General features: G+C 34.8%; 1 protein-coding gene across 5 annotated transcripts in view; it reads left to right on the forward strand.

The window, feature by feature from the left end:
• The first annotated feature begins 19,655 nt into the window (after nucleotides 1-19,655).
• LOC145690145 (kynurenine aminotransferase-like) overlaps nucleotides 19,656-27,182 on the forward strand; it is a 29,390-nt gene continuing 21,863 nt past the window's right edge. Inside the window, exons 1-2 of one of the 5 annotated variants that reach the window (XM_081764750.1) lie at nucleotides 19,656-19,810; nucleotides 24,013-24,191. In XM_081764750.1, coding sequence (XP_081620876.1) covers nucleotides 24,013-24,191 — 179 coding nt within the window. In that variant the 5' untranslated portion in view covers nucleotides 19,656-19,810. Of the gene's footprint in view, nucleotides 19,947-19,971; nucleotides 20,117-20,188; nucleotides 20,288-24,012; nucleotides 24,192-27,182 lie in introns of those variants that run through there. The other 4 variants (XM_081764749.1, XM_081764748.1, XM_081764751.1 and 1 more) reach the window with 4 other exon arrangements.

Raw genomic sequence — 27,182 nt, forward strand, 5'->3', positions numbered from 1 at the left:
ATACTAGTTTGAAATAGACAGAACTTCTTTTTTTGAAATAGTAATTCCCCAATTTCTTAGTCGGGATAATACCTCCTCTAATAGAGCTTTATGACTCTCAATATCTTTACTAAATAAAATTGTCATCAAAATATATCTCTAAATTCTTACCAATAAACCCTTCAAAGACCTTTGACATCAAATTACTTAAAACAAAAGGTGATAACTAATCCCATTGGTACCGATTTATATCGATAGATTTTATTTTTTGTTACAAAAGCAGTAATATTTCGACTCTCATCAGGCAGAGGAATTTGGTGGAAACAAGATTTACAATCAAGTTTTGAAAATATATTATTATCCGAAATGCTAGATATTACATTCTCCATGTTAGGAGAAGGATAGCTGTTTACCATCATCTTCTTGTTCACTTCTCCGTATGAAATTACAAGGCGCCTGCTTCCATCTGAATTTGTTACTAAGAAACAGGGCGATGTGTAGGGAGAATAATCTACTTCTTCTATAATATCGTCCTTCAAAAGCTGGGCAATAAAAGAATCTAATTCCTTTTGCTTATGAGTTGGTAGTTGATAAGGTTGCAAACGAATGGGAGTTTTATCGGCAAGTTCAATTTTGTAAGTAAAATTCTTAACTCTACCAATTTTATTTCCAATAACATCAGCATAAGAAGTTAACAAGTTATTAACATACTCCTGTAAATTAGAATCACGTTGTAATAATTGATAAGGAACCGTATAATTACCTTCAGATTCCTCCGGTCTAGTCTCCGGTGGATGCAATATGGACTGATCAAAAACGAATTCCACTCTAGGGTCAAACGTGGTGTTAACTCTCTTGTCTCTGGTTACTGATGGCGATGGAGCAAACTCTGATTAGAATTACCAAGAGATCTAGGCTGAGGTGTAGCTTAAGGACAACCAAGGTCGCATTGCGGCTGCTTTCCACTCACCCCATTCCTAACAGTATATGCAGAGGCGAGAGAAGTCTGGGCACACAAAAGTTCATCAGCTCGGATCATAGGAACCACTAACTTCCGAGCTTTTATATTATATAAATTACCGGCAACGTCTATGATGGCATCGTACTTTGTATGAAATTCATTTCCAAGCAGAAGATCAAACTCATTAGAGTCCACGATGAAGAAAATTTCTGAAAATTGTTGTCTTCCAATTTTAAAATATAGTCTTACTCTTATATTCACTGTAACTTGTATATTACCAAGGCCGATCGTTTGAACGTTCACCTTTTCTGCCTTTATTTTACACCTTTTTTCTAAGTTCATCATAAAGATGTCGAGCTAGATAAGAGCTCGTACTCCCAGTATCAATTAAACACTTAAAACGCATACCCGTAATGTAAACAGGAATAGCTAACAATTTTTTCAATTTACTACCATTTTGATTTACGTCTAAGTTATTTTGAGTTAAATACTGAGATACTAAATTGTGGTTATGAGAAAATTCCGCCTTATCATAAAATTTATGTTTAGATGGCAAAGAATTCATAGCTGGAGAAACTAAATTTTTATGCAAATTTATTGGTTCACGAGATTGCAACACTAATTGCTGTTTTGTGTTCTTCGCTCCGATAAAGGAAGATGGTTTACGGGATGGTACCAAGTCCCGTACGCTACTGCCTTGATTACGTAATCGATAATAATCTTTCCTATACCTATGAAAAGCATCATAATGTTCTGCAGCTAAATACAATTAATTTAAATCGATAGGTATATCTCTTTCAGCTAGAAATTGATGGGCAGAAGGCGTTACCATATTAGTAATTAAACTACAAATGGTGGCTTCATCAAAGGACATATCAAGTACGTGAATAATAGATAATTTATTATCTACGAACTCATATAATGAATGATCCCCCCGCATGGGAACGTAGAAAAATAGTCGCATGAATTGTGTTCTACCAATAGTGGAAATAAATTGCACCACTAAATGTCTACAAACTGTTTGCCAAGGAGAAGAGTTCCCAATGAACGATTGTATAACTACTTGCATTTCTCCTTTTGTACGAGAAAGACAAGCTACCAACACAAGATCTAAAGGCAAACCTTTACCTCTGACAATACTATCAAGTTTTAATAAAAATTGAAATGTAGACTCAGTATTGGTACCATCTATTATAGGTAGACTATTAATATCATGCAACAAAGATTTATAAATTCCTTCCGAGGCAAATTTCTCAAAATTTAAATTTAATGAAGCTCCCATAGTAAATGGTCGGTCTCTATATTTATTTTGAAAGCTCTGACTCCCTCCTGCTCTTAAATTTGGCGAGGAATTCGCAAACCGTGAACTGTGTCCCACATTACCTTGTAGGTTCATGTTAAAATTTTTATCCTGAAATGGTCTATTTTGACCACCTAGCAGAGGTTCGTGAGGATTCACTTGAATATGGGCAGAAGGCCTTGAATTGTCAAATATAGGATTACAAAATTCATAAGAATATCCAAGAAATTCATCCCCACTAGAACTTGAAGAATCCGAAAATCTATACTTTACATGCGTCTCCTTTGATTGTGCCATCCTTACAAGCACACCACAAAATATTGAGCTTAAAGAAACCAAAAGGATAATTATTATTATTTTTACAACCTTATCAATAATTATTTGCTTATTACACAATGACCTACTAAACCATAAATTTTATATCCGACCCCCGGCAACACTGTATTAAGTATTTTGTATCATCATTCATATACAACATTTATAGTAACTCAACAAAAAAGGCATGGAATAAAGAAAATATGTTATCAAATTTAGAGTTTAATTCGACCAAATAAATACACATAAATTTTAGAATCTAAAGGAAAACGCTTTGGCTGGACCTCCCCGAGCCGGACACAGAAGCCAGCTTAAATTGCCTTTCCAGGGCAGTGTTATAAATTTATATTTATTTAAAAATTATATATGTAACGGGTGAACGACACATATATAACCTTTAAATAGCCCCCAGTACCCACAGTCCTGCAAGAACGGACGTCACCTCACTTCCCCCTTTAGAATATAAAATTTTAAAAGGAGAGAGAAAGGAGAATTCCATTCCCCCACGGCTGAGAATAATGACGACGTGGAGTGAGAGGTTCAATACTGGAAAAGGCTTATATTATATGCAAAATATCACTATTAAGATTATTACAATTTCTACGACTACTTGTAAATATAAAAGGTTTTCTAACAAGTGGAAAATTTTATTATAACAAATCCGAAAAGTGATATATAAATGTAAATATAGAAAACATTTAACTATTTTAAACATTTAAGCAACAATAGCATAAATAGAAATCTCCGTTAGCAAGCAAATTATTTTTCCCCCAAAAAAAGATTATTTTTTTTTCAGGTAACAAATGTTTCTGAAGTAAGTATTACATCCAATAGTAAATCCAAATATAGAACTTAGGAACCTTTACAATAATTTCATCAAAATGTATGGAACTCAAAGCTACTGCCAATTGGCTTCCCATAGGAATGAAAATGTGGGAGGAAAAGATATCTTAAATGGGTCAATATGCATGAATTACGAGCAATAGTTCAACTGTAATTCCATCGATTCTATTCCTTTTTTTACTTTTTTAAAAGGATCTAAGAAATTTATCATTCATTTAACGTCTTCACTAGCCTGAAAATTTTCCGTAATAGCAATATATTCAAATTCCTGACTAGCTACTTTATTCTAACTTGCAAGAAAACAAGAATCAACAAGTTTTAACCTGAGGCATAAGTCTGCCTACATAAACCATTTACGTTAACAGTATGATTAACTATTTTTACCTTTTTCTTTTCTTTTCTTAAACCATTTTTAGAAATTAATACTTCCATATATAACAAGTAATACTGATAAATTCTGAATAAACACCATAGTCAGGGTCAATTATAGTATCTAAAGAAGTTGATCAAGATATATTCAATTATACGAAAAATTATTTTAAAGACCCATTTTATATTTTCAAAGGACCTATCCCACTCACCTCATTTATAACACTGCGAAGAGCTCTATGCTTAGAACGAAAACCTCGGTTGCAACGTGACGTCATCCCGAACGACACGAAACTCGCGCAACCGACTCACTGAATGTTACTTATACAGTGCTTCCAACTCCGAGAGAAATAACCAGCTTAGCAGTAAGCCGGAGTTTCATCTCACATTTTTCCCTTTACAATATTTTATTTTATTATGAAACTTGGGTAGGTTACATATTATCCGAAGGTCGGTCAAAAAATTCCTATCCATAACAATCCCAAGTTGAATAATAAAATTATTTCAATACATTACCAAAATCTTCCTTAAATATTGTAATGCTAACGCCTTCTTCACAAACTTCTACATTAATTTTCCAATTCCTTACAAGAAACATACACAAGGATGATGATGAGGTATTTACAGAATGAAAAGGGTAACCTCTCACTTTCTCGGACGAGGCATTCCTGCAGGAATAAAAAAATATATACAACACAAAATTTTGTTCGAACAAACATCCTTTGTATATATATATATATATATATATATATATATATATATATATATATATATATATATATATATATATATATATAAGTACAATATTAATAAATTAACTAACCTCAATTCTCACATCAATTCATTTTTTTCATTTTGGAATTCATATCAGGGACTTTCAAAATAACCTGACTACAAAAGGCATCTTTTAATTTTTGTAGGGCTTCATCATGAATTTTAGTCCATTTAAATGGCTTTTTTTACAGATCTTAATTCTTGAAGGGGAGCAATTAACTCTGAATACCCATAAATAAATTTTGAATAGAACGAGAAAAATGAACATATTCTGCTAACCCCTTTTCTATTCTTGGGTTTGGGTATCTCCTGGATAGCTTTGATTCTCTCAGGATCTATTGACATGTTGCCATTTTCAAAACGGAACTCTAAATATTTTATACTAGTTTGAAATAGACAGAACTTCTTTTTTTGAAATAGTAATTCCCCAATTTCTTAGTCGGGATAATACCTCCTCTAATAGAGCTTTATGACTCTCAATATCTTTACTAAATAAAATTGTCATCAAAATATATCTCTAAATTCTTACCAATAAACCCTTCAAAGACCTTTGACATCAAATTACTTAAAACAAAAGGTGATAACTAATCCCATTGGTACCGATTTATATCGATAGATTTTATTTTTTGTTACAAAAGCAGTAATATTTCGACTCTCATCAGGCAGAGGAATTTGGTGGAAACAAGATTTACAATCAAGTTTTGAAAATATATTATTATCCGAAATGCTAGATATTACATTCTCCATGTTAGGAGAAGGATAGCTGTTTACCATCATCTTCTTGTTCACTTCTCCGTATGAAATTACAAGGCGCCTGCTTCCATCTGAATTTGTTACTAAGAAACAGGGCGATGTGTAGGGAGAATAATCTACTTCTTCTATAATATCGTCCTTCAAAAGCTGGGCAATAAAAGAATCTAATTCCTTTTGCTTATGAGTTGGTAGTTGATAAGGTTGCAAACGAATGGGAGTTTTATCGGCAAGTTCAATTTTGTAAGTAAAATTCTTAACTCTACCAATTTTATTTCCAATAACATCAGCATAAGAAGTTAACAAGTTATTAACATACTCCTGTAAATTAGAATCACGTTGTAATAATTGATAAGGAACCGTATAATTACCTTCAGATTCCTCCGGTCTAGTCTCCGGTGGATGCAATATGGACTGATCAAAAACGAATTCCACTCTAGGGTCAAACGTGGTGTTAACTCTCTTGTCTCTGGTTACTGATGGCGATGGAGCAAACTCTGATTAGAATTACCAAGAGATCTAGGCTGAGGTGTAGCTTAAGGACAACCAAGGTCGCATTGCGGCTGCTTTCCACTCACCCCATTCCTAACAGTATATGCAGAGGCGAGAGAAGTCTGGGCACACAAAAGTTCATCAGCTCGGATCATAGGAACCACTAACTTCCGAGCTTTTATATTATATAAATTACCGGCAACGTCTATGATGGCATCGTACTTTGTATGAAATTCATTTCCAAGCAGAAGATCAAACTCATTAGAGTCCACGATGAAGAAAATTTCTGAAAATTGTTGTCTTCCAATTTTAAAATATAGTCTTACTCTTATATTCACTGTAACTTGTATATTACCAAGGCCGATCGTTTGAACGTTCACCTTTTCTGCCTTTATTTTACACCTTTTTTCTAAGTTCATCATAAAGATGTCGAGCTAGATAAGAGCTCGTACTCCCAGTATCAATTAAACACTTAAAACGCATACCCGTAATGTAAACAGGAATAGCTAACAATTTTTTCAATTTACTACCATTTTGATTTACGTCTAAGTTATTTTGAGTTAAATACTGAGATACTAAATTGTGGTTATGAGAAAATTCCGCCTTATCATAAAATTTATGTTTAGATGGCAAAGAATTCATAGCTGGAGAAACTAAATTTTTATGCAAATTTATTGGTTCACGAGATTGCAACACTAATTGCTGTTTTGTGTTCTTCGCTCCGATAAAGGAAGATGGTTTACGGGATGGTACCAAGTCCCGTACGCTACTGCCTTGATTACGTAATCGATAATAATCTTTCCTATACCTATGAAAAGCATCATAATGTTCTGCAGCTAAATACAATTAATTTAAATCGATAGGTATATCTCTTTCAGCTAGAAATTGATGGGCAGAAGGCGTTACCATATTAGTAATTAAACTACAAATGGTGGCTTCATCAAAGGACATATCAAGTACGTGAATAATAGATAATTTATTATCTACGAACTCATATAATGAATGATCCCCCCGCATGGGAACGTAGAAAAATAGTCGCATGAATTGTGTTCTACCAATAGTGGAAATAAATTGCACCACTAAATGTCTACAAACTGTTTGCCAAGGAGAAGAGTTCCCAATGAACGATTGTATAACTACTTGCATTTCTCCTTTTGTACGAGAAAGACAAGCTACCAACACAAGATCTAAAGGCAAACCTTTACCTCTGACAATACTATCAAGTTTTAATAAAAATTGAAATGTAGACTCAGTATTGGTACCATCTATTATAGGTAGACTATTAATATCATGCAACAAAGATTTATAAATTCCTTCCGAGGCAAATTTCTCAAAATTTAAATTTAATGAAGCTCCCATAGTAAATGGTCGGTCTCTATATTTATTTTGAAAGCTCTGACTCCCTCCTGCTCTTAAATTTGGCGAGGAATTCGCAAACCGTGAACTGTGTCCCACATTACCTTGTAGGTTCATGTTAAAATTTTTATCCTGAAATGGTCTATTTTGACCACCTAGCAGAGGTTCGTGAGGATTCACTTGAATATGGGCAGAAGGCCTTGAATTGTCAAATATAGGATTACAAAATTCATAAGAATATCCAAGAAATTCATCCCCACTAGAACTTGAAGAATCCGAAAATCTATACTTTACATGCGTCTCCTTTGATTGTGCCATCCTTACAAGCACACCACAAAATATTGAGCTTAAAGAAACCAAAAGGATAATTATTATTATTTTTACAACCTTATCAATAATTATTTGCTTATTACACAATGACCTACTAAACCATAAATTTTATATCCGACCCCCGGCAACACTGTATTAAGTATTTTGTATCATCATTCATATACAACATTTATAGTAACTCAACAAAAAAGGCATGGAATAAAGAAAATATGTTATCAAATTTAGAGTTTAATTCGACCAAATAAATACACATAAATTTTAGAATCTAAAGGAAAACGCTTTGGCTGGACCTCCCCGAGCCGGACACAGAAGCCAGCTTAAATTGCCTTTCCAGGGCAGTGTTATAAATTTATATTTATTTAAAAATTATATATGTAACGGGTGAACGACACATATATAACCTTTAAATAGCCCCCAGTACCCACAGTCCTGCAAGAACGGACGTCACCTCACTTCCCCCTTTAGAATATAAAATTTTAAAAGGAGAGAGAAAGGAGAATTCCATTCCCCCACGGCTGAGAATAATGACGACGTGGAGTGAGAGGTTCAATACTGGAAAAGGCTTATATTATATGCAAAATATCACTATTAAGATTATTACAATTTCTACGACTACTTGTAAATATAAAAGGTTTTCTAACAAGTGGAAAATTTTATTATAACAAATCCGAAAAGTGATATATAAATGTAAATATAGAAAACATTTAACTATTTTAAACATTTAAGCAACAATAGCATAAATAGAAATCTCCGTTAGCAAGCAAATTATTTTTCCCCCAAAAAAAGATTATTTTTTTTTTCAGGTAACAAATGTTTCTGAAGTAAGTATTACATCCAATAGTAAATCCAAATATAGAACTTAGGAACCTTTACAATAATTTCATCAAAATGTATGGAACTCAAAGCTACTGCCAATTGGCTTCCCATAGGAATGAAAATGTGGGAGGAAAAGATATCTTAAATGGGTCAATATGCATGAATTACGAGCAATAGTTCAACTGTAATTCCATCGATTCTATTCCTTTTTTTACTTTTTTAAAAGGATCTAAGAAATTTATCATTCATATAACGTCTTCACTAGCCTGAAAATTTTCCGTAATAGCAATATATTCAAATTCCTGACTAGCTACTTTATTCTAACTTGCAAGAAAACAAGAATCAACAAGTTTTAACCTGAGGCATAAGTCTGCCTACATAAACCATTTACGTTAACAGTATGATTAACTATTTTTACCTTTTTCTTTTCTTTTCTTAAACCATTTTTAGAAATTAATACTTCCATATATAACAAGTAATACTGATAAAATCTGAATAAACACATAGTCAGGGTCAACTATAGTATCTAAAGAAGTTGATCAAGATATATTCAATTATACGGAAAATTATTTTAAAGACCCATTTTATATTTTCAAAGGACCTATCCCACTCACCTCATTTATAACACTGCGAAGTGCTCTATGCTTAGAACGAGAACCTCGGTTGCAACGTGACGTCATCCCGAACGACACGAAACTCGCGCAACCGACTCACTGAATGTTACTTATACAGTGCTTCCAACTCCGAAAGAAATAACCAGCTTAGCAGTAAGCCGGAGTTTCATCTCACATTTTTCCCTTTACAATATTTTATTTTATTATGAAACTTGGGTAGGTCACAACATGTAAAAAAATGACCCATATTAGTATCAAATCAATAGTTTTGGCGGTCGCTGAGATCAATGGTGATACTCCCACAGGTTTTGACTTCCAAATACAGTCCCCGTGCGAAGCATGGGTATATTCAGCTAGTTTATAATATTATTAGTTATAAATCAAACAAGTGTGTTACGAATCTCGCGGTCGTGGGCCTTCAGTAATGTGTGCCTTCACTTAAAGGAACCATTGGTTTAACCCTTTATTTGGCACTGTTGCTCTCAAGCAAAATCGCATTCCATTGCGTTATCCGCACGAATTATAACTTAAGTAATCATTAAGTTGGCATTATTGCTTTCATACAATATTCATATACATGATTTGTGGGTCGCTTCTTTAGATACTTCTAATCTTCGTCAACAGGGGACAGTCAAATTTAGTATTGTAGAAGCTTTATCTCCTACGTTCCCCGAAAGTACTTTTTTTATTTTTTTTTTATTTGTGATTTCTTGCTCTGTATGAAAATATTTCAACGAAACTGCTGCTAATTACTGAAATTATTCTTATGATATTTGACCATAATAGGGCAATGCTGCTCAGTAGCTACACATATAAGACCTGTTTTATGGTAATATTGCTTTGAAATAAACACCCTGTATTTTGCAACCAAAGCAGGGGCATCATTTAGGGGGCAGGAGGGGTCACTCCCCCCCAAGAGTTTGAGAATATATATACTTTAATAGATTGCCTACTAATATACTAGTACAAAACGTGAAAGTCTTATGGCGGTGGTGCTCTTGCACCCACCATAGCGAAGTCTGAAATGACGCCCCTGAACCAAAGTACAAGAATACCGGTACTTTAAAAATTAGGAAATTATGATCAGGAAGACATCTTTCAACCATAAAAGCAAACTAAATATTTTAATGGTAATGCTATCAATGCTTGCCAATTAAAGGATTAACGAACAAAAAAAGAGTCTAAAGATAAGATATTGGCCTATGGGGCGTACTGAGCACAAGGGAATCAAGTCCAAAAGAATGTTAGTAAAAAAGAGACGTAAAGGTTTTACTGTACGCTTAAGTACATGAAAAAGTTCTTTTTAAACATTATAAGAGTTATTTTATAATAACGGAACTTAATCTTAAAATTTGAAAGGAATTTCAGGTAAAAAATCTTAAAAGTGAAATATCTCCAAAATGACCAAAAGTGGATTACATTCCTTTTCGAAGTGAACGCGCCATATACCAATTTATAAATCTCTTTGAACTGAATAAGATTGTACTACCGAACATAAATCCTCATGTGTAGTTTTCGAGAAAGGAGAAAACTTTTTTTTGTAAACATGAAAATTGTAAACATGAACATCATAACTACGCCATAATTAATATGAAACTAATATTAATGTGCACCGAATCAAGCTTCCTAAGACATGTACACTATAGTTAATGAGGTAAGTACATAATTGTAATTAATTCTTGAACTGTAATTTTCTGTTTGGGGGGCGCGGTGGCTCAGTGGTAGAGTGTTCACCTCCGATGCTTGGGGTCCCTGGTTTCGATCCCAGCTTGCGCCGTGTGGACTTCGTGGTGGACAAATACCGTGCTCGTGGGTTTTCTTGGAGTTCTCCCGTTTCCTTCCCACTTTCTTCATTTCACTCATCCCTCATCATCACCGTCTCTTTTAGCCTAACCGGCATAATCGTGGGACGTAAAACTTAAAGATTTGTAATTTTTATTTAACTACAATTTTGTGTAAAAAAAAAAAAAAAAAAAAAAACAATACACATATCAATCGAAAGATGACTTTCAGCTGAATCAAATGCACTGTTTAAGTTCAAATTCGAATGTATAGTTTTGGAGAAAATTGAGAAAAATGAATGACATAAACATTAGGTTATTTATCTGTTTAAGGATTACGAGAACAACCACGATTATGACAATGTGATGTAAACATACCCAGGCTCTGTAAATAATATATGATAAAACATTTTCAGATAAATACAAGAACGCTATTTAAGAAAGTTTCCTAAAACACAACAGTATATGCATAATTTCCTAATAAAACCGTATATTTTGTCCGTACTTTCTGTGTTTAAACATTCTTACATATTTATTGAAATTTCGAAAGAACAGAAAAGTTTCGTGAGAAATGTTTCTGTCATTCACATACATTATGCCTCGAAAGTCAAGTACAGCAATATGCTGATTACCATATGATGTTTATGCAATACAACATTATGTAAAAAAAAAAAAAAAAAAAAAAAAAAGTTCAACGTCAGAGAAAGGATAAGCAAGCTGAATCAACCTAAAACAAAAGTATAACGAACGAGTATGTCAGTGGCTCAAGGTAGTGGTAGACCGCTCACCTTTGTTGCGTGAGGTCCCTCATTCGATTCCAGCTCGTGCCAAGCGAAGTTTATGATCCATCATTTCCTTCATTAACATCGTGACCGTCTTCCTTAGCCTCAGAGTATAATCGTGAGACATTAAATTAAGAAACTTTCTCTTACTGTTCAACTTCCCAGATAACAAAGGTGGCCAAAGAAACAATATTGTTTGATTATTGACCAGCAGTGCCAATTTCCGTGTAACTTTGGAAAGGGGCGTAGGTCAGGGTGCACTCACACTGGAGGTCAACCGGGTTGGGATCTCCTTCCCCCCCAAAAAAACTTCATAACTGACTAACATTTGTACATTTTCTTAAACACAACTATACTTATTTAACATGATGTTGCCTAAATATCTTATTTTTACACCTCATCTGTACTCTTTGTTTACTTAAAAAAAGTAATCTAGTTATATGCTTCTCTCTGAGAATATAGCTAGCAGTAATTAACAATTACTTATCAATATCATCTTTGCGAGTGTAGAATAACACAGATTAAATACTACTTAGAAGTATTGGATCACCCCTAAGAATGAACCCCTCCCAACAAAAATTTCTGGGTGCGTGCCGGTTCAGGTATGTGTATTTTGTTGTCAGCAGTGATGCTAGGTCCTCAAGTTAAATTTTCCCTTAGCAATGCTCAAAATTACCTTTTAAAGATAAAATTTCCCTAATTTTCGTTGTTTATAGAGAGCATTATTGCGTATATATAGATTATTATACTGTGCTCATATCTCCATAAAATATATTTGTGCTTTTGATCTTCTGTTACACTTCAATGTTATCTTGTATAATGACATCCTCCAGCCAGGCCGCGGAAGGCTTGTGGAAAAGAAAAATTGTCACTTTGTATGTGAGATTCTGGAAAAAAATGCAACCGTCTTTCGTCATATTGCCGCAGTGTTTAGTAACAGCATTTGTTAAAAAGCTAAATTTCCCTACATTTTATCTCATATTCGTAAAGTCTCCCTTTTTCTCTCCTTAAAAAAAAATCTTTGCTAAATCTCCCTACGCCGCGCAAAATTTCCCTCAAACTAGCATCACTGCAGACATCCAAAGATCCAAGTAAAGATATTCAGAACCTAGAGGAAGAGGACCTGAGTTCTCGCCTCCGCCAGGCTCAGCTCTCCAAGATCTGGGTATCTTTACTTGGAATTTGTGTTATTGAAACAATAAAGCCATTTACTCCTTGCTCCTACGTGAGGCACAATGAATTCAATAACTCTCTCACACTTATTTCTAAATATAAACACGTTAAATTATCTGTATACCTTGCACTTCTGAATGCAAAGTAAGAGCTAATTAGGGGAAAGGGCAACCAAATGGCGCACAGTTTATCGCAACTAAAGAAAATAGTATATTTATTTTAATTCAGATCTTTGAAATGGATAACATCATACTCCATGTTTCTGAAGGAAGACAACAATACATCAAGAAAATCATCGATGGAGGATCGTCGAATGTTCCAGGCAAGTGCTGTGTAGACTTTTACTTACCCTAAGTTAACCACTTTTGTAATCATTACTTTCTTTAGGTATCGTCCCACTTGCGGCATTCCTATTAGCGACAGGAACTGTTAACTCTCCTATGAGCGACCGATTCGATCTATTAACTGCTCTATGAGTCACCGATTCGATCATACTAAGATAATGGAAGAAGACAAGGTTCTCTCTTCTTTAACTTGTTTCATGCTAATGCGATTTAGAACCTAACAAAATGTACTATGAAAAATTTTGCTCTACCTGAATTTAATACGTGAGACTACTCTCATTACACTAACAATATTTTATACGTATTTCTAATATTATATTTTTGAATTACTTTCTATCAATACACTGACTATATCTAGGGGAAAACTAACTAAATATTTAGAGTAGCTCCGCCGCCTTTGTCTATGATTCTAATATAATTAAAAATTTCATGTTAAAATGATGCGGAGTATAAGTTTAGATTGAATATGTTTATGGCATAAGAAAGAAATCAGAAAGAGGTAGGGGCGTCCGAAGAAAATTTTCTAGAGAGGGGCATCTTCATGGTTGCTGTACCATGTCTGGTATATCTGGTATTTAATATACGTGGTTTGCTATATTACGTATACATTTTCGTGAGCCAGGGGAGTGATCCCTGCCTTCCCATCGGGCGCCCATGGAAAGAGGGTGTTCACCACTTGAGGATATCAAAGAAATCTAAAAACAAACAAACAAAAAAAATGTATTCGAAGAAATTATTACACAAGTTACAAATCTCTCGCAGGACTTAACAGTTCGTCTAGTTATAAGGGATTATTTCAGATTGCTATACGATAAGCTTTTATGTATAAGTCAAAACAAGGAAGGAAGGCAAATTAAGCCATTAGTTTACGTTTTAGTAGCTTACAATAGGGGGGAAGGTAGTTTAAAGAGTTTGTTTACCTTTTGGATTGTTTAGAGTGAACTGCATTGTAATTGGTGAGATTGGTTGAGAATAGCCAATCAGATGTAAAGGATCTCAAAAGTTGACTTTTATCATTGACTTTTTTTTTATTTTATTCAGTGTCTTTTGAAGTCTAAAAAGTAGATAGTTGGCGAAACTGTCACACGTTTAAGTTTTTCAAAATAAAATATATTACTGTGCTTAGTGAGTAATTAGATTTGAATCAAATTAAGTACAGAAAACAGAGCTTTTGAAGAAAGGGAATATTACAACTGGTTTTTCAATAATTACATAGGAATATACTTTTCATGGAAATGTCCCTGTTGTCCCCTTAAGTTATTTGATATGTTTTATGTCAAATCTAACTCAAAATTAAAATAAGTGTTATTTGCACTCACTGTAGAGGGAAAATATATATGATGAACTGTATTACTAGCACGTACATTTTTCGTAGCAAGGTTGTTCGGGCGCTAATAACGCCAGAGGCAAACATATTTCACGAGAGGGAATCATATCATCTTCCATCATCTCAATGTAAATGAATCGGTCGCTCATAGGACAGATAACAGTTCCTGTCGCTAATAGGACTGTCGCTTCTGGGACTAATTCTTTCTTTATAATTTAATGTTTATTGGCCCGGAGGAAGCGATGATTACAGACGTCTTTCAGGTCCCGTTTTTGTGAAATATAATCCTTATTAGCTGAGAAAATTATGTTTAAAAAATTGAAGAAAAAAAAAACGCAGTGCCAAAACATTAAGTAAGGCGAGCGCCCCCTTGCCCCCACGTGCGCACGCCTATGCCTAAGTTCATTTCTTTTGTCTTTCACTCTTTTCTCACCCTCTTATATCACAATCTGTTTTCAAGTGAAGAGCATTCAATAATTTCTTTGTTATTCAAACCAGGTCACGAACCTATTATCTCTGCTCTCAAGCTTTTAATTTACAAAATCCTGGAATGGGCTAGTAAGTTCTAAGTCCCAAACTACTTAATCACCAAACTTAAAAGCTTCGTTACTGAATTCTCTATATCTGAGTGTGTGTGTGTGTGATTTGCGAATTTTTCAACTTTGAGTCCTCCATTCGATAGATCTTCAAAACTATCTGAAAAAGGAACGGAATTTTTCGCGTTACTTTTACTGTTCCCGAGATATTGCCCCCCTCCCCCCCAAAAAAAAACGATTTTGGGAGATTTAAGGAGTTATATCTCGGGAACTGTAAGTCATAGAAAGATCATATTGGCGTTGATGAATACCTAAAAGAATTATGAACATTTTGGTACCAAATAGTAACCGATAGCCACTGGCCAACTGACAACCGTTCCCCAGATATTGGCCAAAAAGGTTCGGATTTCGTGAGATTTAAGGAGGCATATCTCGGGAACCATAAATCATAGAGAAATGATATTTTGCGAATTTTTCAATTTTGAGTCCTCCATTTTGAGCATATGTCTTCGTGAGACAACATATCGTAGAACGTTTTAACAGAATTCTTAAGCAAAACGTCTGAAAAAATTTAGTACTTCAGGAAATTATAAATGGATAGATATATTATAAAATTGCTTAAGGAGCATAATAATAAAGTACATAGAAGAATTGATATAAAGGCTGTAGAACTTCATAAGAAAAAATAGTTGTTTTTAAGTTCGTTCTGGCAATGCTCTTGGAGCATTCTCAATGTTTTATGTTACGCCGAGCTACAAAAACTGACCAAACCATTCTGCACAGAACTTTACAAATTTGTGGCTTCAAAAAGAATGGTCCGAAGTCATATCCTGGATTAAAGTATGTGGTAAGTGCAGATAAATCACCCATCGGTAGGACTTTCATGTGGATTTATCCTCCCAATATGAAGAAGTCACTATTTGGTGTCCACTTAACATTCACTAATCTCGACCGCGTAATAGCTTACATTAAAATATTTCAGACATGATTACCTAAGTAGATCTAGTTTATAGGAACTTCAGTTCACACAATAAAATATCAAAACGGTGACATATGTACAGATTGACGCAAGTAAGTAGTGACACAAACTCGAATAAACAAATCCCTTGTAATCTTCTGATAGTCAATCGACAAAAGTCACATATCTATCCGAATTTAACTTGCTAGTCCATTACCTTTTTCGTGCGCTCACAGTTCACAGATTTTATATCGGATCTATTGTTCTCCCTTGGGGCTAATTGTATATTTCCTCTCACAGAATAGATACTCAGTATAATAATTTTTGTCTTGGGAGCTTGTCGAAGGCAGGGGCGGATCCAGGACCGACTTATGGGGGGAGGGCGGTGGGTTGTCATACTGCTACTTATAAGGGTTCCAAACTTTGGAATGGGTTTTATTTATATATATATAAAATAAGAAAGTTTCCTCTTCTGGAGGGGGAGATCGCCCCTATCGCCCCCCCCCTGGATTCGCTCCTGGGAAGGACTATCTGACACGAAAGAAGACGAAGAAATATGAGATCGTGATTCACTGAATTATCTCTTGGAATATCTTTTACTTTTTTCCTGCTCCCGATTTCATCCCATCCGTTAATGGAGACTAACACAAACAATGAAATGCATCTTCAGAAAACACTTTAATTCCTCGAAACAAGAAATAACTAAATCCATTCCCCCTTCAACCAGTCTTAGTGATCTCAGATTTTATCCGGGGCAACTTCCAATACACGGGGGATGAAAGTAGTACTACGATAATACTGGTAACCTTGAACACGATCGGAATATGTCTTCCCGGGCCATCTCTGAAATCATCACTGCCATAGACAGGGTCAGCCCTAGCCAATTTGTCGCCTCGTGCAATGGCATTATTTGCTGTCCCCCCTTTCTCCAGAAAAGTAAATCTCAAAAGCCACAATTTTACGTATGCTACTCCATCATGAACAACGAAGAAGAGGGAAAGTCCACTCGCACTCATAAAGACCTAAACACTACAAATAAAATTTTGTTGTCTCTCTTTTTTTTTAAAAAAAATAATAATCTATTATGTAAGTGAAAGATAAAGCAAACATACCTGCAGAGGAAAGATGATCTTTTATATAGAATTCAATATCGAGATTCAATTTCAATATCCCAGTTTGCAATTCCAGTGCAACTACCTCTGTTACCTTTATTTCTTGATTTTCCTTCTATATCTGTTAAAAATTAAACAAAAACTTGTTTCCACCTCCATGATGAGGAACTTGTTTGTGACAAAGACAAGACTAGTTTTCATATCAAAACTGTGATAACTAGCTAAAGGAACAGGTGTTCGATATTATTTGAGAATTAAGTTCTTGTATTTGACAACACTGAAGCAATTCATAGTGGGATTTGTTTGACCACTTGCTTTAACATTGTCCATGTGACCATAAACTAATGCGACTTAAACATGATTTATGAATGTAGTGTTTAAATAAAAGGTCAGCTTAGTAAATTTAGTTACCATCATCATGAAGTCTGCTTCCAAATATAGTTATGACAGATTTTGCCATCCTGTGCAAATGCACGTGTTACATAATACTTATATGGTAGAGCCGGCCCTGGTCATAGAAAACTTCACGATACCAAAACGGTGATATTAAAAAGAAGAAAAATCTGTCACCTTCTCTTAGAGAAGCAATGGTACGGAAATATTTGGAGTTCTCTATAACGGGCAACCAAATCGGAACTTTAGTTTCTTTGCAACAAAGTACAAGCCATACGATCATTTGGCTTACCGTGACGGGAACAAATAGCATAGCTGCTAACATTCCCATTAAACATTCACTAATCGATGAATCAACAAGCTATAAGAACTTCTCGTCTTTGACTTTTTGAACATATAGCGTATAGCCTATACCTAAAGAAACAGCCGAAGATTTTAGGGAGGACAAAGGTGGTTTGAGAGGAAAGAGCATGACTGCCAACAGTACGGGTTTCACCAGTATTGTACGGGTTTAACAACTCAGATACGAGTATACAGGTTGCTATTCAGAATGTGAGGATGTCCTAATAAATTTTTCAAGCTATTCCTAACTCAGCAAAGTTGTTTAATTAGCTGCATTTGTATTATCAATACCTGCAAGCATTGCATTTTGTGAAAGAGTGTTTAGTATGATGGGAAATGCTTGGACTGACATGTAGAAGTTATGAAGATATAGAGATGAGTACTATTAATACACCCCGAACCACCGTTAGTAACAGATGTCGGCAGTGATGCCAACCTGAAACAATATGAAATCATATATCGAGAGGCAAAAAATCCCATTTTACGTGTTAATATCCCACGTTATACTAATTAAAAGTATGCTGTAATATTAAAAATTAAATTTCTTTGTGTTACTCACTTTTTACAATATCTAAATGAATAAGCCGTAAATTTCGATCTTCTCGAAAAATCCCATATATGCTGCTTATTATCCTTCCGAGAAAATAAGGTAAAAAACTCCCACGATATGGGATTTTTCCTACAGGTTGGCATCACTGGACGTCGGTCTGTTTCCTGTCTCAGAATCGAATTTCGGAAGAGGTATTCGGACTTCTCTTACATTATGAATTAACTCATGAAATTTCGAGAAATATGTATGAAGAAAGGTCGTGTGTGGCAATGTTACGTGCAAATTATAAAGATAAGTCAGTATCTTGCAAATATTATGAACATAAATATGTATGCGCGTATGTTGATAAAATGGTGAGACATGTCTTCTGCCCAGTTACCTAACATAATTTTGTTTATAAAATTTTAAAAATTTAATATGTTTATAATATCAGCAGTAGTAGAGTCAACTTTATAAAAATTCACTTACATATAAATTTAAACTGTTTAGCGATGTAAAAGTATGTGGACTTACTACACCATTTCTTCCACATATTTACTTGCATAGAACATATTGTAAGTAAATATACATTGATGCGTACTCTCTAAATATAATAAAATATTAATAAAATAACCAGGGGTGGATCCAGAACGGATTTCTGGGGGGTGGGGGGTGGAGTTGTAATACTGCTACTTAGAGCCAACAGCCGACTTTCCAAAATATATATGGGTGCATATCAATGGCGGAACGTGTTATGTTTTCAGGTGAGTCTCGATATTTTTTATTGATTTCTTTTTACTTAAAATATTTTATGAACAAAGTCGTAAAGGGCTGTGCTCGATTATATTCACAATATACCCTACAGTTCCATTTTTTATTGTGAGGACTGCCTTTGACTAGTCCAGAGACAGGCAAGGAAAGGGGGGGGGGACTGTGTTGCTTGGTTGCCTTTGCACCACTTTCGCCATTTCAAACAAACAATTATATTTTAGGAGTTAGAAATTTTAACTTCCATCTCAATGTTTTAATAGCTTATTATTTTTTGATAATGGCAAGTGAGAAATATTTATTTTGTTTTTATCAAACTAAAAATCTTGTTGGTGCGCTGGACCCACAACCGGAGCACCCACGTGGTCGGCGCCCATGCTTAGAGCTACTTTTAAGAGCTCCAAACTCTGAGATGAGTTTTATTTATATATAAAATAAGAAAGATTCCTTTCCTGGGGGGCGATCGGCGAGCTCCCCCCTGTATCCGCCACTGGAAATAACGTAATACCGTTCAGAATATACATTTTAAAGAATCCTCCGGAGACAACAATAATAATATACTGTGATAAAAAACGAATTTAACTTTGAAATCATAATATAGTAATAGAATGCAACTTTCTTTGTGATTGTACATAAATTCCCATTTTTGGGAATCTCCCGGGGAATATTCCCGAAAAATTATTTTCCGGGAATTTGCCCATCACTATCCCTATTATGGGCCGTGTGATAGTAGATGCGGCTCTCGCGCGTAGAGTTCGTATTTGTGACGTAATTTATCAGTGGTTGTAGATGGCAGGAGTGATGCTCTGTTTCGTAGTTCTCCAGCTGTTCCGAGGTGATGAATTAACCGGTATTGGCATCAAAAGGTAGAAAAGTAGGTGACATCAGGAAGGACAATAACCTGTGTTAGGTTGTTGTGGTGGTCAAGAAACACGTGTTGTCTTATATGTTGTTTACCAAAGTTTACCAAACTGCTATTAGTTAATATTTTCCTACATTTGTGTGAGTTCACCTTGATACTAAAAAGAAACCAGATAATTTTAGTTATATATTTGTACTTCAGTATGTTTTAGAATTTATCGTGGAAGTATTTGATAATCTATAAGAATGTTACCATATGTGTTTGCAGGTCATTTCCACATAACATGAAAACTACTGCTCCACTACAATGAGTGAGTGAATTACGTAATGATAGTTGTAAATATTATCACTTTTACAGTGCGTGGTTTATCATTAAGTAATTCTAGTATAAATATGTTCATCGTAAAGCACTTGTCATGTATGTGAAGGTCGCAGTACATAATAACGCTACGTTGTGATAGGTGCCTGTCCAGTAATATGAGGTATTTCATAGTATTTAAACATATTATTGTATGGTGTCGAATATGAAATTTTTACTATTTGGAAACTTTATGCACAAGTAACATTTGCCCGTAACTTCAGGAAACAGTAGTTGTCATTTAACATATGTTGTTCGTTTGCGGCGAATCGTCAGTAGGTCTGGATCTGGAATAATTTAACTTCTCAAGAGTTATTATTGTTATTTGTTACTTTGGATAAATTGTTTAGCGTGCAGTTTTGCAATATGTCAAATTGAGAAAAAGAATTTGTAAAAAATACATAACTTAGGCCTAACTTTTCTTGTTTTAAATATTACTCTAGTACACTCGTTTAAACCATAAAATTAAATTTTCTTGCCGTCTCGTTAAACTACATTTCAACACGCGCCAAATAGTCACTATAAAAAAGAATTCCATTTATTCCGATTCAGGGCATGATACAGTTGGTGGTTCCACGCGAGTGTGAATTTGTAGGGAACAGACGTGTTAGCGACGGTGGGTTGTGTGTGCACGTAAATTAAGACAAATGTGAAAAATACCGACCAACTGTAGCAGTTGGTTACTACATGTTATATATTCTACAATTGTACAGCAATGGGGCTCACGGTGGCTTAGTGATTCAATTACAGCTCCTGTCAAGTAGGCTCCATGGTGGATAAACACAATGCGTGTATGGGTGTTCCTGTCTCCTCCCACTTTCGTCATTCCGCCATTATCATCCGTCTGATTATCATCATCTCCCTTAGCGTGGAAGCGTAATCGTGGATGTATAGCAGTGAACGACCTTTAATTTTATTTATATGCTTGGCGGTACATAGATACAACTTCCATTAAGATTTGGGTAATAGTATACATGAGAACCCCCTGATCTGCGTTTCTTCTGTGTTCTATTACCACTTCTACATGAAATACCATAAAATTTCTACGTAGTGCAATAGTAAGAAGTATCCATGTACACAAGACATGCGATATGCGTTAAATTCCCCCCTCCCCCCACACATAGTCATAGATAAAGTACAAGGGCACTACACGCAGATATAAAGTACAGGTACGTTTTTTTTATATTTTCGTATCAGTCGATAAGTAAATAAAAGTCGCTTTGTTATCCCCTTTGTAAGTTCGTACATACTCAATGAATAATCCCTAAAAGTATGAGCGTCCTGCTCCTTCGGGAACTGATGCAGCTTCATGTATACTATATCCAAAATGTGTCTTGCTTTGCGAAGTAAAACACATTTCAGCTTGTTTTTAAAGATAAACAACATCTCAGAATAGAAAATATTAAAACACCTTCAATGCTCACAGTACACACTGGATGCTTTGCAAAGAATTGCATCATGAACGGTGCTTATTTTCGTTTCCTAACTGCTTGGCTATTCACTCACTCTTATGTCACCTATATAAATTCAATATTTAAGCAATTCTCTTTCATTGTTGTAGCTATAACATGTTTCAGCTGGAATCCTTAATTGTAAATAGGAGCTTTTTTTTTTTTTTTTTTTTAATGTTTTCTCTTTAACTTCAGCAAATGCTCCCTATTTTTATTGATACTTACGTCTGGTAGTGTTTCTTGATGAAAAATTTAACGTCTCGCGCTTATATCCTTTAGGCTAAAGGAGACGGATGATTAGAGAAGACGAATGATTGCAATTTTTTTTTTTTTTTTTTTTTTTGTGCTCTCCCACCAGAAATCGAACCAAAAACCACGTGCCTACGCGTTAGCCACTAGAGCAGCAGGGAGGACTACCGTTGCGTTTCTTAATGTCCATATATTGTTAATTATATTTAAATCATGAAATAAAAGTATGAGTAATAATGTAAAGTAAGACTGTAATTAGAAGGTCATTTATTTCATTATATCTTCACAAAATCCTATAAGCGATCAAAGTCATATTTATTCAGCTGGTGTATCAAATAAATTTTGTGTGTGGGGAAGTTTATTTCTTTCAACATTCTTGCCATGTTGTTCAGCAGTTTTACGTGTTGTAAGGTGAGGGTTTTTCAACAACAATGTGGAGGAGCTTGTGTTCAGCTCAGGGGCGTCATTTCAGACTTCGCTTGGGAGGGGGGAAGGCAAGAGCACTACTAACATGACTTTCACGTTTTATACTAGTATATTAGTAGACAATCAATCAAATTCCTCAAACTGGGGGGAGGGGCAATTGCCCCCTCCTACCCTCCCTAAATGACGCCCCTGCTTCAGCTGTCACCGAATTTGGTCGAACAAGAATTTGACTATCCTTTATACTTCCCATTTCCTCCAAGCGCCTAACAATGCGCTCGACAGTAGAACCCGAAATGTGATTGTATATCAGTAAATATTACCCTCACTTCAGCGATATGTGGCGACCGTTCGTTCCTCGTATCATTAGAGTAGATATCTTTCCTCATTCAAAAAGGTTGACCATTGTTACTTCTGTATTATTTTCCCAATCCACTTCTATTTGAGTGAAGAAAATGTTAAAACGTTACTCTGAGAGCTCTATAAGAAACGATTGAAACAACTTGAGGCTGAGTGGAAATTTATTTTTTCGTTTCCTATTGAAGTTTAGCGGAAGACCTATATGAAATGTGGGCCTACAGTTGAATGTCAAATCTGGTTTACAGTAATGCGTTCCGTACTCTTTCACCGGGACCCTCCTCCCAGTAGACCATGGATTGGGAAGGATTTTAGTTAAGAATGTTAGTAAGAGAAAGCCTTTGTTGATTTGCCGTTGATTCACAGTTTTCAATTGGTAAAAGTCAAGATCAAGTTCTAAGTGAGTAGGGGTATAGTAATTACTGATAGTTGCTATAGAATACATAATGAATAACTCAAATGTAGAAGATCTTATCTTGTGTCTGAGGAATTAAAAATTCTATGAAATTGTTTCTATGCACAGTAACATCTTCATCGAAGACTTCTCTTCGCTGCAAAACTCAAAAGACTTCCTTGTCAACTTTATACTTCTCATAGATTTTATAAATTCATCACAGGCATACAAAGTTACCAAGAAAGTTGCACCAATTTTTAATGAACAGCAAGTACATTTATTAACCTCAAATACTGAAAAAACTATCAACTTGGTAACTTTTTTTTTTTTTTTTTTTTTTTTCAAGAAGTCAAGTTCATCATAATTAAAGAAGTGAGAATTTCATTTACTTTCTTTAAATCACCGATAAAGATGTCAGCGTACATTGAAACAGCTTCATGGAATTTTTAATTATCCGAATAGTATATAAAATCTTTGAGCTGTAAGGGTGTTTACAATTTACTATATCTAACAAATTAATCAAGATCATAGAAGTTATATAGAACCGTCGTTGTATGATGTCATAATCGATAATTGATCAAATTACGCAGTGACTAAATATTAATCCACAGGGTGTCTATCGGCCACGAAATCAAAAAACGGTCATGAAAGTCAAGAAATTTAGCCTTTGGGTCACGATTTTTTTTTTTTTTTTTTTTTTTTTTTTTAAATGAGTACAAATATAAGTGTAGACTGGAAAATTTTGTTCTATAAAACGTCAAAATTCACCACCAAAAATGTCTCTGGTCGGCTTTAGACGTTACCAAATCGCAAGCAAAACACGCTTCTATCGCATGCATGAAAATTAGGCCCAATTCGCACCTAAATTCGCTCTTGAGAATGTTATTAAATCTTATGGTTTGTAAAAGAAAAGGTCACGAAATTTCATTTTGAAATTTTAGTAGACACCCTGATGCAGTTTCTTTTATGTTTCAGATGCTGAGTAGTTTTCGCCAAGGAATCAATTCCGTGCCCACGAAGATCTGTTGCAAAGAGTTCCTGCGAAGGTATAACCAAAGTAATATCGTTCTAAAGTCTCTCGCCACTTCAGCAGCAATGAGTGGAGACAAATTCGCTTTGCCTGAGCGTTATCGTGGCTCGGAGAAAAGTGTGTGGTATGTATTAACATCAGTAGTATTTTCCCCTTAGTCACTCTCATGACGTAAAGAGATCAAAATTAATATTATTATACCACTAAAGAAGGTCTGAAAACCAATTAACGATCAGAAGGACAAAGAGATACGTATAAGAGGTTTAATAGTGAACTATGTTGGGAAACAAAAAGAGTAGGAAATGTACAAAGAGCTGAACATTATTGACATTCTGGAGAAACAAGGGCATTATGATGATCTAAAAATGGAAAATTTGAGGGAAATAGCAAGGGCATATTAAGAGCTTGAATGTGGGTAAGGGTAGACTATGTAGTTGAGGTGTTGAAATGATAATTATAAATGGTTTACGACACTTCTGGCGGAGTTTGATAAAAGTTACAACCGACTTAAGGAATGGAAAGATAACTGAGATGAATTATATATCAATTGAGTTCATTAAGAATATGGCGGTAAGGGTCAAAATACGATGAGTTCCATTTTGATTTAAACTTCCTTAATTCTACGAATCCATGGCCTGCAATACGGTTAGGCATAATAGTTGCTTATAGGTAGAACATAAGTATGTCATCAGATTTCAGTACAGAGCAGAGAGAGTAATACTTGCGAACCACTCCACATTTTCATACGTTAGTGTTGCGTGAGCGGACAGCATAGGAGAGCGATTAACAAAGGTAGTGCTGGAAGACGTTCTGTAGAGAACGGCAATATTATTTTAATATATTAAGAAAAACATTATAGAAATTGCCTTTCCCGCTACCTAAGAAGCGGAATTTTCTAAAACGCTTGGGCACTGTCCACTTATTTCTTTTTAAGAAGTTATATACAAAGTTCCATCTTCCGAACGTGAGATACTCTATTTATGACATACATTTTAAACACTCCTCCGTTTTATCATACACACTTTTAGAAAATGGCATAATAAAATCTCGGCTTGAGCCAAGTTTCATGTTCAAATATTCATTTCAGACTGTTCAGCCGTCTTCTCGTGATGACGGGATGGACAACGTCGCTTTGAATGTGGAAGATAAAAAAATATATAGAAATTTCTCCTTTCACCCTTTGAAAACCTCTGTTTTTTAGCACAAATATTAAATCCCCCTTTCCTCTTAGGATATATATTTTAATGAAAGTGATATGATAAAAACACCCAACTTGATACAGATACTAACGTTGTTCAAAAATTTATTTCTAACTGTTAAGGCTGTTACATATATATGTAAGCGTTTCAGTAACAGTAAAGAAGTTGTGATATGTATTACCACGATATGTAAAATTCTGAACTAAAAATTATGAGTATTGAATGTTAAATGGATTCAAGTTTTCTCCTCAAGTCTCCTGTACAATATGAAATTATTAAATTAAGTACATCGTCAAAAATTCATGGGCCGTTAAGTTTCATAATAATAATAGCAAAGATATTTTGTTTAAATTTGCATTAATAATATCCTAAAATCACATATTACGGATTAAGATGCTAGTTTCAGATTGACATTCAATTAGTCTCCAAGAATGGTCAGAAATACTGTATTTTGTTTCTGTTTTAAGCAAAATAAATTTGACTTAAATAATTGATTTAAAAAATGATTTTAATCAAACCTATTTGTTAGAAAGAACCGTACCTGTAGTCTATCGGTATTTTAAGATGAGGAAAGACCTAACCCCCTGTAGTTATGTCTATGGTGACCACACTTTGAATTGTGCTACAACTACGTTCTTCCATCAGTTCACGAGCTTTCTCTGACACATTTCGTTTCCTTGAATATAGTTGTTGAGTTGAGTTGATTTTGAGTTTAGCGTTTCCTTCAGCAGCGAGGCTATATGAGATGTGGACCTACTGATTAACGTGGAATCCAGACCACTTAAGTTCCCGCCTGCAATCGAACCTGTGTTCCCCACATCAAAAGCATGTACGCCAACCGCTTAGCCACGAAGGAGCTCATGAAGATGATTGTGAGTCATGAATTTATCGGTAGCAATGTAATTTCACAATATTATAATCAATTGTAAACTTACACCAGTCATTTCTTTGGTTGATAGGTTTATATTTACATTCTGTGTCAATCAGCAAGGCTGTATAGGAGGACACCTACTTCTTAAATCTATTGTAATGCGTTCACTGTTCCACCGGAACCTCATTCAACAAATGCACGCGTTAACCACTAGACCAGCGACAACGACCGTCTTTTGTACTGTTGTTTGTATTTTGTAATTATTATAACACTAGCATCAATTACCCGCTTCGCTGGGTTAAATTAAGAGAAAATAGTAATATGTTTCGTTAGTCAGTAATGCGCGCCGACTACGTAGGTGCTCTGGGAGTCCAGCACCCACAGAAAAAAAATCTTGCCACTATCAAAAATAATAAGAAATTAAAACATTGAGATGGAAGTTAAAATTTCTGACCTCTAAATCATAATTGTTTGTTTCAAATGTGTTTGCTCAAAGGCAACCAAACAATACCCACTTTCCTTGCCTGTCTCGGCCTAGTCAATGGCAGTCTTCACAATAAAAAGTGGAAATGTATTTTGAATAGAATCGAGTACAGTCCCTTATGACAGTGTTCATAAAAATTTTAACTAAAAGAAAATCAATCACAAAATATCGAGACTCCCCTGAAAACATATAAAACGTCGCACCATAGATATGCACCCATATACATTGTGGAAAGTCGGCGTCGTTGTAGTCAGTCACTTTTTACTATTACTAAAGCGCTCCTTCATATTGGTCATTTTCGATGAATTTTATATATCCCCTCTCCTCCCCATGTTGCGGGCCACGGCATCGAAAGTGTCATTGTTCATCTCAGTGACACCGAAAAGTATGAATTCGACACTGATATTGGTCATTTTGATTTTATATATATATCCCTCCCAGATTTTTTGTGAGGCTGAATTTGGATTTAAATGTCATTAGAATTGTCACTGTTCATCTCAGCGACCTCAAAAACGAGATTCGGCACTAATATCGGTCATTTTTGATCATTTGTAAATATCT

The sequence above is a fragment of the Thermobia domestica genome, chromosome 7 (genome assembly GCF_964235325.1).
Source record: "Thermobia domestica chromosome 7, izTheDome1.hap1.1, whole genome shotgun sequence".
Taxonomy (NCBI): Eukaryota; Metazoa; Arthropoda; class Insecta; order Zygentoma; family Lepismatidae; genus Thermobia; species Thermobia domestica.